The sequence below is a fragment of the Anabrus simplex genome, chromosome 1 (assembly GCF_040414725.1).
Source record: "Anabrus simplex isolate iqAnaSimp1 chromosome 1, ASM4041472v1, whole genome shotgun sequence".
NCBI lineage: Eukaryota > Metazoa > Arthropoda > Insecta > Orthoptera > Tettigoniidae > Anabrus > Anabrus simplex.
In genome coordinates, this window is record NC_090265.1 from 1571684465 (window position 1) to 1571704925 (window position 20461).

The 20461-nt window shown below is 36.5% G+C and overlaps 1 protein-coding gene across 2 annotated transcripts in view; it reads left to right on the plus strand.

Annotated features, from left to right (window-relative positions):
* Positions 1-20461, plus strand: part of LOC136858534 (HMG box-containing protein 4) — a 387970-nt gene that overhangs the window by 280722 nt on the left and 86787 nt on the right. For both annotated transcript variants that reach the window (XM_067138142.2, XM_067138143.2), the window contains exon 8: positions 7105-7169. In XM_067138142.2, the coding sequence (XP_066994243.2) occupies positions 7105-7169 (65 nt within the window). The remainder of the gene's footprint in view (positions 1-7104; positions 7170-20461) is intronic.

A 20461-nucleotide genomic window follows, 5' to 3' on the forward strand; every position in this document is an offset into this window, starting at 1 on the left:
GAATTTTTAAATAGGTTAGACAGTTTTATAAAATTCACCAAGGAAGATGAAAACAATTGTTCATTAAATTTTCTAGATGTGAGTGTAACACGTACAGATTTAGGATTTGATTTTCAGATGTACAGAAAATCGACACACACCCCAATTACAATAAGAAATGATTCCCTTCATCCTAAATCCCATAAACAGGCATCCTTTTTCAGCCTGGTCTATAGAGCCTTCAAAATACCTTTATCACCTGTTAACTTAAGGAAAGAGCTAGATTTATAAAATAACTAGCACTAACTAATGGTTACAAAACAGAGACGATAAATCGAATCATTAACAAAGTAAAATTTATGTTGGCCACGAATCTTACTTCAGAAAAAATTAAACAATAAAAATACGCAACTTTCACCTACACCAATCCTGCAATTCACCAAATTACAAATTCCTTGAAAAAATGAGATTTACAGGTAGCCTTCAAGACACATACCATTAATAAAAATATTTTCTTCAACCATAATACAGTTAATTTAAATAACGATAAATATCAGGGATCTGGAATATATAGGTTGCAATGCACACAGTGTAATTTCTCATATGTTGGCCAAACTGGGTTCGGTTTATTACAAGATACATGGAACACTATAACGCATTAAAACATAACAAGTATTCTGCAATGGCCAGTCACGTGAAAGAGCCCAGCCTTCAGTTTAGTACAATAGACAGGGATCTCAAAATAATAAAAAGGATTATAGAGGGAAGTTAATGACGAAGTTGAGAACATTTATATTCATTTGGATCAGTGTTTCAATAAAGGAAAAAACCTAAATGATGCAATCGAAGTAAAAAGCCCGTTAATTGAGCAATTGCCAAAATTGCTACAAGTTCTCAAATCAGAAAATAGTAAAATCTTCAAAATATTCAATTATAAACCTTCCAACATGTTAACAAACACAAATCCCACCTCGAAAACACACAGCGACCCCCCCACCTTAAGCCAAGTCAGTATCCAACATCCCGCCCATAGTTCCTTCCCCTACACCCCCTACTTGCCATCCATATGTTACACCAGTACTTAATGCTTCGCCCACAGTTCCTTCCCCTACACCTCCTACTCACCTTCCACAACACCCGTCCCATGCATATAACACAAGAAGCAGAAACAAGATAACAAATAGTCTCAGTACTGCAAAAAGCACAGCTAGGCACTAAAGCGTGAATGAAGGGGTAAGTGAAATTCCAACCACAAGAATTTCTCGTAACAACTACAAACAACACATTCATAATATTCTTTTGTTACAGACACATCCATCTACAAATGTTGCAGGTAAAACAATACATCAGCAACTAAGCATCATTTATTGGTGTCCCATTTAAACACGCTTCAATTAACAAACAGATCAGTGTTAAAATAGACTGACTCAAACCAGGTGAAGAACGGGGAGGACTACTGATGATTCCAACAGACCACAAACCTTCAATACACAATCTTTTAATAATAATATAGTGGTTTCTCAGTTAAATTGAAAAAATAATGCAGGAGAAAAACATTGCAAGTTTAATCCTCTAACATCATTAATTTGAAATAGGACAGTATAACTTACGAAAAATAACTTAGCACTAAATAGTGTTAGTAAAAACTGGGAACTAACAAGATTTTTAGCCAAATCTTACAGATGTTTAGAACATTACTATGACTTGGACATAAGTAAATTGTGATCAATGTCTAGTCCATCACAGCTATTTTTTAATTTGTTAATTCTTTTTAATTACCCATTGTTAACTAGTGGTAATATTTTATTGGTGTAAAATAATTTTAAGGATCAAATTGTTTATACGAAACTTCAATGTAAAGACTTAATCTTGAGATATTTGTTCAAATGAGGCTCAAAGTGCTCGATATAACGAGAGAAACATGTCCCTGTTAGTGTTGTATTGTAATAAAATGTCCTTCTAGAGACTGTAAACATTTTTATGTATTGAATTAGGTAGAAAATAAAACAAGAATTGTAACAATTACATACCACTTAGTCGAGCAGCTCGTCTCTTTTCTCCCAAGTCTTCCCAGCCCAAACTTTGCAACATTTTTGTAACGCTACTCTTTTGTCGGAAATCACCCAGAACAAATTGACCTGGAGTTTTTTTTGGGGGGGGGGGGGATTTTTTTCCAGTTCTTGAATCAAGTAATCCTGGTGAGGGTCCCATACATTAGAACCATACTCTAGTTGGGGTCTTACCAGAGACTTATATGACCTCTCCTTTACATCTCTACTGCAACCCCTAAATACCCCCATAACCATGTGCAGAGATCTGTACCCTTTATTTACAATCATATTTATGTGATTACCCCAATGAAGATCTTTCCTTATATTAACACCTAGGTACTTACAGTGATCCTCAAAAGAAACGCAGTAATTAAAACTGAGAGGACTTTTCCTATTTGTGAAACTCACAACCTGACTTTTAACCCTGTTTATCGTCATACCATTGCCTAATGTCCATCTCACAACATTATCGAGGTCATTTTGCAGTTGCTCACAATCTTATAACATATTCATTACTCTGTACAGAATAACATTATCTGCAAAAAGCCTTATCTCTGATTCCACTTCTTTACTCATATTGATATACAGGCTGTAACAAAAAGGTACGGCACAAATTGCAGGACACATTCCTTATGCATAGATGAAGAAATTATGTCATATGAATACGGGTCTGGAAATGCTTTCTTTCCATGTTACACCTCATTGTCTCCAACTTATTAATCATGGGAAACACACAATAACAGAACGTACCAGCATACCACATGCAACTCATTCTCACAGGAGATGTTAAATATGCCCTCCTTGAGCTTTGATATATGCTTGTCAAGGTCGTACTGATCACTGGAACAGTTGATGTTACCTGTAAACAAGCAATGATGTAAGTCACATGGCAACAGGGACATGTAAAACAAAACACTTGGGAGTGCACCCACGATAATTACGCCGTTACCAGACGTAACCCTCTAACATCATTAATTAATGAGTTGAAGAAAATGAAGTGTAACATGGAAACAAAGTGTTTCCGGACCCATGTTGATATAACAAAATTTCTTCATCTATGTGTGAGGAGTGTGTCCTTCAATTTGTGCCGTACATTTTTCTTACACCTTGTATATAAGAAAACATAAAGATCCAATACTACTACCTTGAGGAATTCCCCTCTCAATTATTACAGGGTCAGATAAAGTTTTACCTACTCTAATTTTCTGAGTTCTATTTTCCAGAAATATAGCCACCCATTCAGTCACTCTTTTGTCTAGTCCAGTTGAACTCATTTTTGCCAGTAGTCTCCCATGATCTACCCTATCAAATGCCTTGGATAGATCAATCGCAATACAGTCCATTTGACTTCCTCATTCCAGGATGTCTACTATATCTTGCTGGAATCCTACAACTTGAGCTCTATTTTCACACCAGGCAAATGCTGGGGCTGTACCTTAATTAAGGCCACGGCCACTTTCTTCCCATTCCTTGGCCATTTCTACCCCATTGTCGCCTTAAGACCTATATGTCTCAAAGCAAGGCAAAAAAAAATGCTCAGCTTCAGTGGAATAACCTTTCCTAAACCCGAACTGCCTTCTGTCAAACCAGTTAATTAATTTTGCAAACATGTCTAATATAATCAGAAAGAATGCTTTCCGAAAGCTTACATGCAGTGCAAGTCAAACTGACTGGCCTGTAATTTTCAGCTTTATGCTGATAAGTATAAACACTGTACTTTAAAAAATACAATGAGAGATTACAATTAAATTACCATGGCAGGGTACAGGGGGGAAACATCATACATGGAATTAACAGCTACAGCCTTTATCATGTTTTGCGGAAAGCACAGGTTACTGGAGTGTACATATACAGATAAATAATGCATAACTCCCAGCATATTAAAACAGACACCCATGAAATATCTACTTACCAACTCAATTTGTTGGTAATGGACTTTGGAAAGCTTGCATAAAGATTTGGCGGATGTTCAAGATTGTAAAATTCTAATACCGATACAGTTGGTCCGTTATTGGACATTGGTAAATAGCACACCTACCAAGACGCATGGCTAGTGCATACCATGGAGGCCATTGCGTAGGCTACTTGGAGACACCAGCAGTGCCAATGCACTATGAGAGACTTTGTCTCATATTCAAAGACTGATGCCTGCCTGGCCATCGGATGATACAGATGTTGATTCCCATAAGGAACCTGAAATATTTGTTCCAAATGAGTAAATTTATAATACCTATATAGTTGGTCTGTTATTGGACATTATAAATTTTCCAGCTAACTCATTCCTGGTTGCCAGCATTTTGCCCCAGTGTGTTAAGTTGGGCTCACCAGTTGGTAAATAGCTCACCTACCAAGACACATGGCTAATGCATACCGTGGAGGCCACTACGTATTCTACTTGGAGCCACCAGCAGTGCCAATTCACTATGAAAGACTTTATCTCATTTTCAAAAATTGATGCCTGCCTGACCATCAGATAATACAGATGTTGATTCCCATAGGGAACCTGAGACATTTGTTCCGAATATATTTGTTCCAGTGAAACACTGGCAACCAGGAATGAGTTAGCTGGAAAATTTGTAATGACCAATAACAGACCAACTATATTGGTATTATAAATTTACTCATTCGGAACAAGTAATTCAGGTTTTCTATGGGAATCAACATCTGTATTATCTGATGACCAGGCAGGCATCAATTTTTGAACATGAGACAGAGTCTCTCATAGTGCATTGGCACTGCCAGTTTCTTAAAGTAGCTTACACAAAGGCCTCCACGGTATGCACTAGCCATGTGTCTTGCTAGGTGAGCTATTTACCAACTGAGGAGCCTAACTTAGAACACTGGGGCAGAACGCTGCCGCCCAGGAATTTGTTAGCTGGAAAATTTGTAATGTCCAATAACGGACCAACTATATTGGTATTATAAATTTACTCATTCAGAACAAATAATTCAGGTTTCCTATGGGAATCAACATCTGTATTATCTGATGACCAGGCAGGCATCAATTTTTGAACATGAGACAGAGTCTCTCATAGTGCATTGGCACTGCCGGTTTCTCCAAGTAGCCTACACAGTGGCCTCCATGGTATGCACTAGCCATGCATCATGGTAGGTGTTTTATTTACCACCTGCTGGAAAATTTATAATGTCTAATAACGGACCAACTATATTGGTATTATAAATTTACTCATTCGGAACAAATATTTCAGGTTTCCTATAGGAATCAACATCTATATCATTGTAAATTTCGCCAGAACTCATTTGTTGTGAAGAAAAATCGGCACTTCAGATAATAAAACAAATCTGGGGATTATATCCTAACATGTTGAAAACAATAGCCAGCTCCTGAAGGATCAACTGAATTTTTTTCTATGGAATCGATACAATCAAAAATTATTTAGCTCCACATCAATATTGAGTTCAGTTTTCCATTAATTACTACACTCAACAATAAACTCTCTAAAATGAATTCATTGCTCTACCTCATTCCATTGGAATATATTCAGCTGGCATTTCTTAAGCATGGTGTCAATTATCATATTTTCCTCCTTGCTAAGGTGTTTATCTCTATAATCAAAGCCTGTGTATTTCTAACCTGCTTCTCCAGGAAATTAATTCTCGATTTTGCTGAGTTGAGACTGGATCTAGCTCGAATTTAATTTCGATTAGCATTTTTAAGCGCCTTTTGAGCGGTGTTGTCTTTTCAGCATCAGAAAGTACATTCGAATGCCCTTTTAATTCGTCATTCACCGTGCTGCACTCCTATCTTCAGTCTTCTTTCTTCTTTTCCTGATGGTGTCTAGTTTCTTTTTCCTATTGGGAGTTTCATGGGACTTAACCTCAGTTGAAATGTATTTCGGCAAATTAGGGAAAATGTGAAGCACTGCTCCTGGACATAATTTCCAACTCATATGAGAGATATCCACTTTTTCACCGTTGACTATAAAATTATCTGATTTAAATATCAAATCATCAGAGAAATAAACATGACAAATTCTGCTATTACGTGTTAACTCCATATCCTACCGTGGAATAGCTTGGCCCATTTTTCATATTGATTTCTATCCTTCTGTGGAGAAAAATCTCATATCATCAACCACTCTACCATAGCATGACTTAGAGCCAGGCACAAAACAGTACGGCATGTTGAACTATAAAATTAATCAAGCCACATAAGATACATGCTTGAAGCACACAATGCACTGAATTCAGGAACTGAAAGCAAAGAAAATTCAACTTATTCACTGAAGTATCTCGCACAGTAATGTCTCTCGCACTTTTCTATTCCTGGCTTGCCAGAACTATGGAGTTTGTGTTGGATATAATCACTTGCAGTGCTTGCAGTGGCGGGACAACAAACTACCATGCTATAATGGCTGAGTCCTCGCACTTGGTCTTATATTCATCATGCTTGATCTCTGCATTCTTCTTTACTTTTCAGTAGCAGCTCTACTGATCGCATTCTACATGGCCGTTCATACTTCATCTGTTGTGTTTCTTTCACCCTTTTCATTTAGTCCTTGTGTAGCATGTTCCTTGAAACATTTCCTCACTTACTTTTTCATCAACTTATCTCATACTTTTGCATACTTTCCTTTCTTCAATTTCGGAGGACATTTCATGACCCTCAAAGTTATGGTTGGAATCCCACGTCTACTCCTGCGAATCCCATCACTTGGTTTCCATATCTTTGCCTCATCATAATTCTTTATTATTATTATTATTATTATTATTATTATTATTATTATTATTATTATTATTATTATTATTACTACATATGTTCATATGTGGTTATATTCCTTTTTTCATTATAAAAATGTATACGTTAACTTTATAGATCTAGTAACGTTATTCTTATTTTATCTACATTTCTACATTATTTCTTGCTGAGAATGATATGAAATAGTTCTTTGTGCCAGCTTCATTTGAAGTTAATGTTCAAAAATTGATCCTGCCAAGTCAGTGAATTGTATTTTAATATAACATTTTTTATACTCATTCAGTTGTTATTTGTCACATGTTTTTTAGTGTTTTGCTATCATATTAATAAATTGATTTCTTACATTTTCTGCAGATTTTGCAACAATGAGCAAGCGACTAGGTGAACTCTGGGCTACAGTTCCCAACAATGAAAAATATGTGAGTGATTTTATTATTGTTTTATCTATGGTTACAGGTTAATGCACGTTTTCATTGTAGTCCTGTGCTGTGTGTCTTCTTATTTACCTCTCACGCATAACTGTGAAGTGTTTGGCAAATCATTATATGTTCTTTTTCTTTCCATTATTGTTTGTATGTTCTTGTAACATAACTAATTCTGCCTGATTAATCTCAGAGAATGTTCCATAAATCTTCAAAGAAGGTCAGTGTTGCATAGTGTTGCAGTGAAGATAGTTTTTTCAGTTTAACATTATGCTATGAAAAGGACTGTTATGGACTGAGTGACTATAAAACAGTCATAACTTTACTTGTGTGAAAAAGGAATTAGTTCTATGAGATCTTTGATGCTGTGTTAAAGCCATAAATTACAACCTGCTTTTACATTACTCTCTATACAGTACATAAATCGGTTCAGTATTGATGAAAACAATAGCTCTTATAACTCAATAGTTCTTAGATATGTTTCAAAATGTTAGCCTCTTAAATTTACCCTAGATTGTAATTATTTATGAGAATGTATTGTAATTATGACTGCAATAATTTTCTGTATTTTTATTCATAGCCTGCATCAGTCAATCAATCAATCACCATCAATCTGCATTTAAGGTGTTGCCCAAGTGGCAGATCCTTGTCGATTGTTTACCTAGTCTTTTCTTAACCTGTGAGACATTGCAAACAGAGTTTTTGTCCAGGCTCTAAATAACTATGAATGTGTAATGTCATAGGATTGTGCTTACATGCACAATAATCTAGTGTTTGGCTAGTGTTAGGGGAAATTTTAGCTCGGCAACAGTCACATTTACAACTAAGTATTTTTTATTTTCCACCTTGTCGATACATTAATTGCTTAAGGCAACTTATTGATTAAAAGTGGTACATGCTTTGTATATTACTAACATCTACAGCCACATAATACTGTTTAGATGAGAAAATCATATATTGCTCAAGCATTGATGCTCTCTAGGGTTAAACAGCCCCTTCATGTATCGTGGACAGTAAAATCCCCAATTTCTTAGATTTAGACATGTACTTGAGTTGTTTCCTTGTCAAAACAGAAAATATGTGATCCTACCGTACGCTGCTTATTGCACACAAGCATGAAGTATGAAGTTTTCCACCTAATCAGTACTTTATTTTACAAAATGCTTATTAGTCAGCATTTCAAGAGTTATTTCCTTTTATTCCTCTGTCAAGTTCCTACAGTGGTTAGTTTGTAGGGTTCTTTCATTAACTCATCTGCCAAAGGAACGGATGCAAACAAATTATCTGTCGTCAATTTCTGTTGCTCCCATGATTTGGTTTTATAAGTTCTTGACAAAATTTGCAGTGACCTCGAAAAGCCAACAGCTGCTCATATGAACGAGGAGTGTAGAAACTGGAACTGTTTGCAATGAATATACCCCATATTGCACGTATGTGTGCAAAGGGATCATTTTTGGTGGTCAGCCCTTGTTCCTTTATCATCAAAATCTAATCTAATATCTATCTAACAAGAACAAAATCTGTCCTTACTGCAAGTTGCTTTGTACACAGAACCACACAAACTTGAGTAGATGATTGTCTTTGATTGCAGCAGATAAAAATAATAGTCTAACTATGCCTCTCACCTCATCAGCACCTCAGCACAAGTTTTGGATATAGCTGCACTTAACTTCAAATCAAATCAAAAATCAAAATCTCTTTATTTGCAAATGAGGTGTCTACCTCGGTGGCAAATGGTACACTAAAATACATTATTGTCAAGCACTAAATATTAAATTAACAAGAGAAGAAAATTTTTCCTATAATACAATATTATACAATTTACGCTAACAATATTTTCTATTAAACACACAGCTCATCCTTAATAAATTTATATTGTTTACAAAATTCTACATATAATATCTTCCTGTACTACTTACAAATATAATCAACTGATATACAGTATGTGGAATTACTTCAAATGAAGGGTCAGGGGAAAAAAGCAGGAGAGTCAATATTTGTACAACTTGAGAAAAAGCAACTTTTGTGCTGGACTTCCCTAGTTCTTTCCCGTAACAGGGAAACTTTGAGGGCTAATTTCTCCTGACTCGCGTGCTTTTTTTCCATTTCCGACCACTCAATAGATGCGCATGATCACTCTGAAGAGGGCTGTAACAATATCTCAATTTCGATGAAAAAGTGACTTACCCGGTTTTTTCCCCCGACCCTTCAAATGATACTATACAACTGGTATAACATTAATATTTACATTGCATTTATTTATTTACTTCTTTTTTTTTTTACCCGTTCTGGATCCTAAGTAGCATAACGACCTGCTGCGTCTTAACCAGAGCCCCTTTTGCCACCACTTTTCAGAGTTCCTGAAGGGCCTTCACAGCTACCGTAGCGGTCCCAGGGCCCTCGAAGTCCCCACTGTACTTCACCCCTACAGGCAGTCCCCTACTTTGGCTGTCCAAACTCCTTAGACCAGGGGATGGAATTAATTTATTCACACACATTTTTTTTATATACAATAACCTGCACTGGTCGAATGCCCTCTAACACTTCATTTATTTTCTCTGTTGCTGTTTATTCTCTTCTTGAATATCTGTACAGATTTTGGAAAAGGATCAAACACTACCCCTGGTAAACTGTTCCACTCCTTCACACCCTTCCCAATGAATGAAAATTTACCCCAATCGCTTCTGCTAAAATTCCTTCTAATTTTATATTTGTGGTCAGTCCTGCCGATATAATTATTTTCCAACTGAAGCCTCTCACGGATATCTCCCCATGCTTCTTCTCCTGTATAGGCTCTATATAATCCTGTAAGTCTAGTTTTCTCCCTTCTCTTACTTAAAGTTTCCCACCCAAGTTCCTTTAACATTTCTGATACACTACTCTTTCTCCTGAAATCCCCTGTTACAAATCTTGCTGCTTTCCTCTGCACACTATCTATTTCTTTTATTAGGTATTCTTGGTGAGGATCCCAAACACTGTTTGCATATTCCAATAATGGACGAACCATACTCAAGTAACTTTTTTCTTTTAATTCTTTGTTGCATCCTTTAAGTAGCCTCATTATGACATGTAATGATCTGTATGCTTTCCCAACAATGTCATCAATATGACCCTTCCAGTGCAAATTACTTTCAAATCTCACACCTAAGTATTTGCACTTGCCATCTTTTGGGATAACTACCTCATCCAAAGTATATTCAAATTCAGTTTTAAAGCTCCTGTTTGTAAAAGTTGTAACAGTTGATTTGCCTCCATTAACCTTCATATTATTTTCTTCAACCCATTGTTGGATACTATCAAGGTCCCTTTGTAATTCTGAACAATCCCCAATGTTGTTTATTTCTCTATAAACAATTATGTCATCTGCATACAATCTTATTTTTGATGTTATATTGTTCCCTAAATCATTTGCGTATATTAAGAAAAGTAACGGACCGATTATACTACCCTGTGCAATTCCCTTCCAAACTTTCTCTTCCTGAGATACATTATTTCCTACTTTGACTTTCTGAACCCTTGAATTTAGAAATGCTTTTATCCAACGTGTAACCCTTACGTCCAATCCTATTCCCTCCAATTTCTTTAATAATATTCCGTGTTCCACTCTATCAAAGGCTTTGGAAAGATCTATGGCTATGCAATCTAACTGACCTCCTGAATCCAACTGATCTGATATGTCCTGCTGAAATCCTACCAGTTGTGCCTCACAAGAAAATTTCTTTCTAAATCCATACTGGCTCCTCATGAACCAATTTTTATCATCACATATCCCTCTGATGTACTTTGATATTAAACTCTCCAGAATTTTACAAACTATACTGGTCAGGCTGATTGGTCTGTAGTTCTCTGGTTTCCTTTTATCACCCTTTCCTTTATAAATTGGTATTATTATAGATTCCTTCCATTCCTTTGGTATTACACTATTATTTATGACATAGTCAAAGAGAAATTTTAAATAAGGCACTATGTACCACCCCATTGTCTTTAATACCTCCCCAGTAATTTGATCATTTCCTGCTGCTTTTCCTTGCTGAAGCAGTTGGATTTCTCTGAAAATATCTTCGTTTGTGAATGAGAAGCTTCTTGTTTCCCTCTGTCTCTCTCCCTCTCTATCTTCTGTTTCGGTTTCCAACTCTTGACAATCATCTACTGAATCTCTAAATTCCCTACTAAATAGATTTGCTTTCTCAGTATCTGTTAAATAGTGTTCACCCCCTTCTCCCACCATTGTAGGAATTTGGATTCCTTTTCCTTTTTGATTCCTGATATATGAATACAGCTTTTTCCATTTCCCTTTGTGGTCATTACCCTCTTGAAGTATGCCATTCATATAATTCTCTTTTGCTTCCTTTTTCACTCTATTCAGTTCCCTCATTAGCTGTTTTCTAGTTTCTCTACTCTCCCTACCCTCTTTGATTTTCCTGTTTACTATTCTACATTTTCTTTTTAATTTTCTTATTTCCCTTGTATAATAAACAGGGTCTGAGGTCATTTTACCCTTCTTAACAGGTACAAATCTCTTCTCTCCTTCCCAAATAATTCCTTTAAATTTAGCCCAAAGTGTATTCACGTTACTCCCTTCACTTATCCAACAACTGAATTGTGATTTAAGGTAAGTCCCAAATTCATCAACTTTAGTTTTTCTGTACAATTTCTTGTCTTGTGTAGCCCTCTTATTAAGCCTTTTTGGTACGAGTCCTACATCCATTATTACAGCCTTATGGTCTCCTATTCCTTCAATTACATCAGTTTTATCAACAATTTCCCATGGTTTAACCAAGAATACATCTAGTAAGTTATTGAGACGAGTCGGTTCTTGTACTACTTGTGTAAATCCTCCCTCCCAAATTAACTTATTTGCCAGTTTCTGTTCATGGGCTTCACTTGCAGCTCCTTTCCATTCAACTTCAGGCAAATTTAGATCTCCCCCAATTATTACCATATCATTATTGTTGTTTTTACAAGTATAATCTATTATTTTTTCAAAGATTTCCATGTCTCTTTCCTCTCTTCCAGGCCTGTATGTTCCTATAATTCCCACCTCCTTCATATTATCACAAACTAATTTTATCCCTAATATTTCATCCCTTTCATCGGTAAACCACTCATGTGAACAGTAAGTTTCCTTCACCAGAATAAACACCCCCCCTCCCTTTTTATCTCCTCGGTCTCTACGATAGACTGTGTACCCTTCTGGAAATACTTCTCTATTACCCACCCCTTCTTTCAACCACGATTCCACTCCTATCACCACATCAGTCTCATAAGATTCCATCAATGTACCGAATTTTAATTGTTTATTTACTACACTTTGACAGTTTACCAAGAGCAATCTCAGACCCCCTTCCTCCCTAAAACTTGACTGTTGCAATTGGGTAACTTGAAATTCCTTACTATCCTGAGTTCCTTTTTCTAGTTGACGGAGCCAGCTTGAAGTACAGCTGGCTCTTTCTACTAGTTTTCCTGGTCAGTATTATAACTCAAGGGAGTTGCCTGTTTTACAGTACATATCTTAAGATTAATAAACACCGGGCGAGTTGGCCGTGCGCGTAGAGGCGCGCGGCTGTGAGCTTGCATCCGGGAGATAGTAGGTTCGAATCCCACTATCGGCAGCCCTGAAAATGGTTTTCCGTGGTTTCCCATTTTCACACCAGGCAAATGCTGGGGCTGTACCTTAATTAAGGCCATGGCCGCTTCCTTCCAACTCCTAGGCCTTTCCTATCCCATCGTCGCCATAAGACCTATCTGTGTCGGTGCGACGTAAAGCCCTTAGCAAAAAAAAAAAAAAAAAAGATTAATAAAATCTAGAACAATATTTGCTATCTTCCGTTTACCTGAATTGTTTAGATGGAGGCCATGTTTTGTATAACAGTATCTTTCAAAACTGCTGCATTCAATAACCTGAGTATTCCGAAAATGTTTACAAATTTTAACAATATCTGTATTGACCTTGTCCACTTCAATGTTCACACACGAGTCTCTACTCAAATCATGCCTGTGGGGCACGTTCACTACAAAAACGTTAGTGTGGGTCAGCTTCCCTAGTGTATGTTTAAGTTGTGATCTTACATTCCTGGCGTCGTCGCGAGCTACGTCGTTCGTCCCACCGATGATAAGCACTGCATCGCCGCTCCCGAAGTTACTAGTTGCTGCTTCTACGTTTTCCACAACACTGCTGATAGAAGCTCCTGGATATATTTCTCCGGTTGCTGCTATATTCTCGTCGTTAATCACTCCCGCAATTCCCCTTCCTTGGCTATCACCAAACACAGCTACCTTCGCTGATTTAGGCCTAACTGGGTCTTGAATCTGAATTCTAGGCCTAAATTTTAAACTCGGCACGGCAACGGATCGCGATGATTTGGTTTCACGCGCGCGATCACTTTCTTCCAGGATTAAATTATTTAGGGCAGAAAACCTATTTCTAATGTTTATTTCCGGAAATTCAGTTGTAGATTTCTTCTTAGCCGGCCATCCACGAACTACTTGACACCACGTGCTCGAGTTTGTTACTTGTACCGGTATATCACTCGAAGAATGGTCAGTCCCAAATTCTAGCGATCGCAGTCTTTCTTTTAATTCTTGATTTTCAACTTTAAGAGTCTCATTGTCCTTTTTTAGAATGTTTATAATTTCTAATGCACTTTTATATTCCTCATCGACTGTTTTCGGTGCTTCGTCAACGCCGTCCCCAACAACAACATTCCGAACACACTGCTCACAAATCCAGTCAACATTTTCCTTAGTTTTTACGTCTCTAGGGCAATTTCCGCACTTATAATGCCACCATCGATCACATGAATCACACAACATTCCATTTTTCACTAATTTTCGACATTTTCCGCACTTTTCGTCACATTTTACGGTTAATTTAGCACTTAGTTTGCTTTCTTCATATTTACTTCATATTTTATAATTTATAATATTTTATAATTTTTAAATAATGAAAAACAATCGACTGGACTCGAGCTCCTTACACATTTATTTTCAGAAGACTGCTGTAAACCATAAGACAGGACTGCACCACACTCCGTCTTGATAAATTTGAAGCCTGTGTGTCGAAAAAGTTTCAGAATCTGCTCCATCACTGGAGGTACCACTATTCTGTCCCATGTTACTGTCTTCAGTCATGTTGGATAACCTTGCCTTTTGCTTCCACTTACTTGTGCCAGATTCCTCACGTTCATCTATCCTATCCAACCTCCCTTGGTCAACTCTTGTTCTTTCCCAATCCCAATGGTATTAGAGCATTCGAGGCCTAGGGAGTCTTTTCATTTTCACGCCCTTCGTGGCCCTTGATTTTTTTTTTTTTTTGGCCGATACCTTAATTTTTTGAAGTGTCAGATCCCTTCCATTTTTTCTCTCTGATTAGTGTCATGTAGAAGATGTTTGCCTAGTTGTACTTCCTTGTAAAACAATAATCACCACCACCACCACCACCACCACCACCACCACCACCACATTACCTCTATTTTGGCAGAAGTGACAGAATTCCTTGCCATATTTTCTTGATTTAGCACTGTTTTCAAGAAAAGTCTATTTGCAGTTCTACACAGAGAAGTGAAAGGAACCTCATTTCAATAGCAAACAACAAAAACTTATAGTAAAACTAAGCCCCCTGTCACACAGAGCATCGAACGATCAAGAGCAACCAACTGCCATCGAGTACTAATGACTAAATTCATTTACCTTGTCACACTGGTTATCGATTGACAGGGATCGACTGCACGGAAACAGCTGATACTCCCGCCCAGTACCGTACAGGCTACAGACGTATTCATATTCACGAGCGGAAAAGAATGTGTTGTGAACGCGATAATTCGGGTGAAGATATTGTTCTAACGTATGAATATATTAGGAGAAAGGAAGGAACCAGATGATCGCAGTGGACAAGGCAAAGAGCCATGGAGAATTCCACCAACGTGTGCCTTCATTGTGGAATGATGAATAAAAATTCAGGAACTAGTACCGAATGCCTATCAATAATTATAAAGAATTAGTGGAAGAAAGTGAAGTCACTAATAAACATCAGGCAAACAAATTACAGGAAAAGTATAAGTTTTGAGGAAAGGCTGACAGTATCGTTAAATTCATTATTCACAACAATTTTTTAAGGTTTAAAGTCAGAAGCGATGTTCACCTCCGAAACAACTATGTCCATGGAAAAATATATCAAATAAAAGATAAGCGGCAGGTACATTTCTTTGCATTATACAGGTTGTTAATAAAGTATTGATAATAAAAGGACTGAAAACAATGGAGGCATTTATGCACATCAATTGGAATTCATAATTTGAAGGTAGTACAATTAACAGTGGAAATATATTTATTTAGGCCTACAGGTTTCTGGACATTGGGGACTCATACATGTCTGCATCTTACAGATTTAATATTGCTCACAATACATCAGCAGATTTGTTCCTGTTATATGTGATGCCATTCATAGAGCACTACAGCCAGAATTCTTGACAGGGTGAAAATTGCAAAAGAAGCCTCACAGCAGTGGGTCATTGCACTTCAAATATAAGACTAATACCATTTATGCTTATTTTTTTAATGATGCTGGTTCTTGGGACATAATTACTGTCTTTTCAAATGATATTTTGAGGTGTTTATTAGATGGAGGTTAACATTTTTTTTTTTTTTCATACCACTTGGTGGTACCTACCAAAATAATAAATATATCAGGAAATGCTTCCAGTCAAAATTTGCATTACCTAATGTAGAAACAGTCTGTCAAGCTTAATTACAATCCTGTAAATAATTTTGAAAGAAAGAAAAATGTACATATGTTCTGAATATTGTGAAAATGAGAAAATCAAGGAAAAGCAATGGAGTTCCTTACACTGTTTCTCTCCCTCATAATCCTCTGCAAATCTCTTCTTACCGAGCTCGATAGCTGCAGTCGCTTAAATGCGGCCAGTATCCAGTATTCGGGAGATAGTGGGTTCAAACCCCACTGTTGGCAGCCCTGAAGATGGTTTTCCGTGGTTTCCCATTTTCACACCAGGCTGTACCTTAATTGAGGCCATGGCCACTTCCTTCCCAGTCCTAGCTCTTTCCTGTCCCATCGTCGCCGTAAGACCTATCTGTGTCGGTGTGACGTAAAGCCAATAGAAAAAAAAAAAATCTCTTCTTGCCTCTCCTCTTCTTTGTTATTGTGCCAAGTTCAGAATAGTAGCATATTGCTTTTATGACAAGCATGTTGCTGAATTTCTGTACTGTTTTTTGTGCAAAGAATACAGGTCCAAATTCAAACTTTGTGCAAGAATGACAATCCTGTCATAATTTATGTCATTGAAGTCTACAGCATCTTGAAAAGCAGCTAATTTTACCCAATGGCTGTGAAGAAAGGTTATCTATGGACATCTCTTCCAAAGTAAAAAATTTAAATTCTCATTAGGGTTCTGTGTATTCACACAAGTGTACATTTCTTGAGGAGTTTAGGTGAGACTAGTGCTCTGTACACTAGATTAATAACTATAGGAAAAGCTTCTGGGATATTGTTCTAGTGAGTTAGTTGGCAGTGTAATAGACTGATACTTGTCACAACTACATGTAAATTATACACAAGGTCTTGTTTATTACCCTCATCACTATGCATAAAGTACTGTCTCCCCAAACTTTGCAAGGGAAAGCTGATCTAATTGCTCACTTGGCAATAATAAACCTATTAATCTAAATCCTACACTTCCATTCAAGTTACTGGTAAACTCCTTGGTACAGAGCGACAACTTTTTCCACAAAGGTCTGGTAGGACTCTCTCTTACCTCAATGTTGATTTTGTCTTTCTGTATATTTTTCATATGGATCTTCTTTACTGATGTAAACACTACCAAGCCTATCTATCCATCCTGAAATACTTTCCTTATGAATCAGTTGAAGGAAAATGAAAACTTTGCCTTCAATTTCACCAGAAATGAAAACCCAACACTGCAAACAATAATAGGTGCTAATAACAAGCACCTTGACTTCTATTTTAGAAGTGAAGAGTTGCCTTTCTTACAACTAAATACCATGGCTGTTTACAGTAGAATGTTATTTAGGGCTGTTGCTTAGGTGGTAAATGATTTCATTTTGCTATATCATACATGCCTGTCAAAATTATTTTTAAATACTGATTATATAAATTATGTTTGACAGAGTAGGGTGCTTGGATCTAGTAAGATCTCGAATTAACTTACAGGGTAATTAATCTACTCAGCCTTTTATTACAAGCATGTAACTGTCATATGAATATATTTTTTTATAAATATGTACATTTTCTGCCATCATATCCCCTTAATATCACATCACACAAAATGCAAATTTTTATTATGTATATTAAAATCTACTAAAAGCTTTGGTAGAAACACCTGTCAAAATAGTTACAAATGAATTTTCCACCTTTGTTTTTCATTGTTTACATGGATCTACAGCACAAGAAATAAAAGAATAGGTCTACCTTGATGCCCTCAGTAGGCCTATATGTTATTAATAAGTTATAAGTAACAGACATGAAAGTAGTGAGAATGATTGCTGGTGCAAACAGGTATCAATGACAGGAGAGTACTTGGAGTAAGGATATAAAGGCTAAGTTACAAAAGTATAAGGTGGCAGGGAGGGATTCAGTTAGGTATAACTGTAGTAAGAAGTTTGTCCTATGCAAACGACTTGGTCTACTGAAACCGTGCATATTTATTTAAATTTTCTAACAAGTAATTCAGTTGGTCTTCAGTAAATTACGTTTTTTAGGTTAAGTAGGCTAACTAGGTGTACCATGTTTCGAATTTAGGTTTAGGAAATACTTTAGGTAATAATATTAACTTTAAAAATATTTGTGAATTTCCGTAGGTTCGTTGGTATAATACTTACAAAGGCAGATTATCATAAGGAGTAGTACCGTAACTTCCACGAAAATTCTCCGGTATTTCATATAAATAGATATCCGTCCAAACTATCGCAAAGGTAATAATTTACTACATTAAAAAACACGATACGCCTGTAAACTTCCATTTAAAAAGTAGTTAAAGAGATTACACGGTAATAGTTAACAGTCGTATTGTTATTGATTATTGTCGCTCCTCATATTCAAATATTGCATTGTTGGCTACAGTCATAAACAAAGGGAGTAGTGTAGTAAAGTAAATATAAATAAAAATCAGCCGACCTTGTATTACAATCATTTGTACTTCGTGGACGGAAGTGACGCGTAGCCCTTTTAGGCCTAATGTTAAACATATGGGAGAAACTACGTACAACTTAAAACCGGGAAAAAACTCTTTGCAGTGCCAAAATAGATTTCAGTCATTGCAACAAGTTCCAGAAGAAGACACATTAAGTTTTCCGAATAATTATAAATCCAGTGGAGGTAACCTACAGAAGAAGAAAACCAACTGGAAATCAAGATCGCCAAAAATTCAGGCAAATGTTCACTAGGCATGGGTTACATCTGAATGGTAATGGAAAAGCAACTCTCTGTAGACAAATTGCTACAATTATCAACAGAGATTTGCAAACTAATATGCACTTAAGAAAACCCATACCACTAAATTGGCATATACAGGGAAACTTGCCAGAAAACCCAGATCCTTAAATCAAGATCTATGTACAAAGATCTGGGTTCCAGGGACATTCTCAACTCATGAGTCAAATGTTATCCAATTACAACAGTCAAGTTTTAGGGAGGAAGGGGGTCTGAGATTGCTCTTGGTAAACATCAGAGTGTAGTAAATAAACAAATAAAATTCAGTATTGGTACATTGATGGAATCTTATCAGACTGATGTGGTGATAGGAGTAGAATCATGGTTGAGAGAAGGGGTGGGTAATAGAGAAGTATTTCCAGAAGGGTATACAGTCTATCGTAGAGACCAAGGAGATAAAAAGGGTGGGGGGTTGTCTATTCTGGTGAAGGAAACTTATTGTTCACATGAATGGTTTACCGATGAAAGGGATGAAATATTAGGGATAAAATTAGTTTGTGATAATATGAAGGAGGTGGGAATTATAGGAACATATAGGCCTGGAAGGGAGGAAAGAGACATGGAAATATTTGAGAAAATAATAGATTATACTCATAAAAACAATAATAATGATATGGTAATAATTGGGGGAGATCTAAACTTGCCTGAAGTTGAATAGAATGGAGCTGCAAGTGAAGCCCATGAACAGAAACTGGCAAATAAGTTAATTTGGGAGGGAGGATTTACACAAGTAGTACAAGAACCGACTCGTCTCAACAACTCGCTAGATGTATTCTTATTACAAGTTATCCATTTCATGACTGTATCGATGTTTAATCAAGAAGTAAGTATAAATATCCACCTAATCGATACTTTATTAATGCCTCAGGCAAAATTGAATAAAATTAAAACTTACAGAACATGTTTCGACCACTTAGTGGTCCTCTTCAGCTGTATAAATAAAGAACTGAAAAGAAAAACATTGACAATAAGCACAAATAAACGTTCTTTGGAGACTCCTTTGATAAAAATGGAGGTCATCAGAATAGGTCATCTTGCCTCTCGTTCTTGTTTGGAATAGATGTTTATTCTGCGCTCTCTAGAGGGTCTGTCTTTGAGCGCGACCTGGTGAAGTAACGATGTGATACAGTTTGACATCACCAGGTCGCGCTCAAAGACAGACCCTCTAGAGAGTGCAGAATAAACATCTTTTCCAAACAAGAACGAGAGGCAAGATGACCTATTCTGATGACCTCCATTTTTATCAAAGGAGTCTCCAAAGAACGTTTATTTGTGCTTTTTGTCAATGTTTTTCTTTTCAGTTCTTTATTTATACAGCTGAAGAGGACCACTAAGTGGTCGAAACATGTCCTGTAAGTTTTAATTTTATTCAATTTTGCCTGAGGCATTAATAAAGTATCGATTAGGTGGATATTTATACTTACTTCTAGATGTATTCTTGGTTAAACCATGGGATATTGTTGATAAAACTGAGGTAATTGAAAGAATAGGTGACCATAAGGCTGTAATAATGGATGTAGGACTTGTACCAAAAATGCTTAATAAGAGGGTTACACAAGGCAAGAAATTGTACAGAAAAACTAAAGTTGATGAATTTGGGACTTACCTTAAATCACAATTCAGTTGTTGGATAATTGAAGGGAGTAATGTGGAAACACTTTGGGCTAAATTTAAAGGAAGCATTTGGGAAGGAGAGAAGAGATTTGTACCTGTTAAGAAGGGTAAAATGACCTCAGACCCTGTTTATTATACAAGGGATATAAGAAAATTAAAAAGAAAATGTAGAATAGTAAACAGGAAACTCAAAGAGGGTAGGGAGAATAGA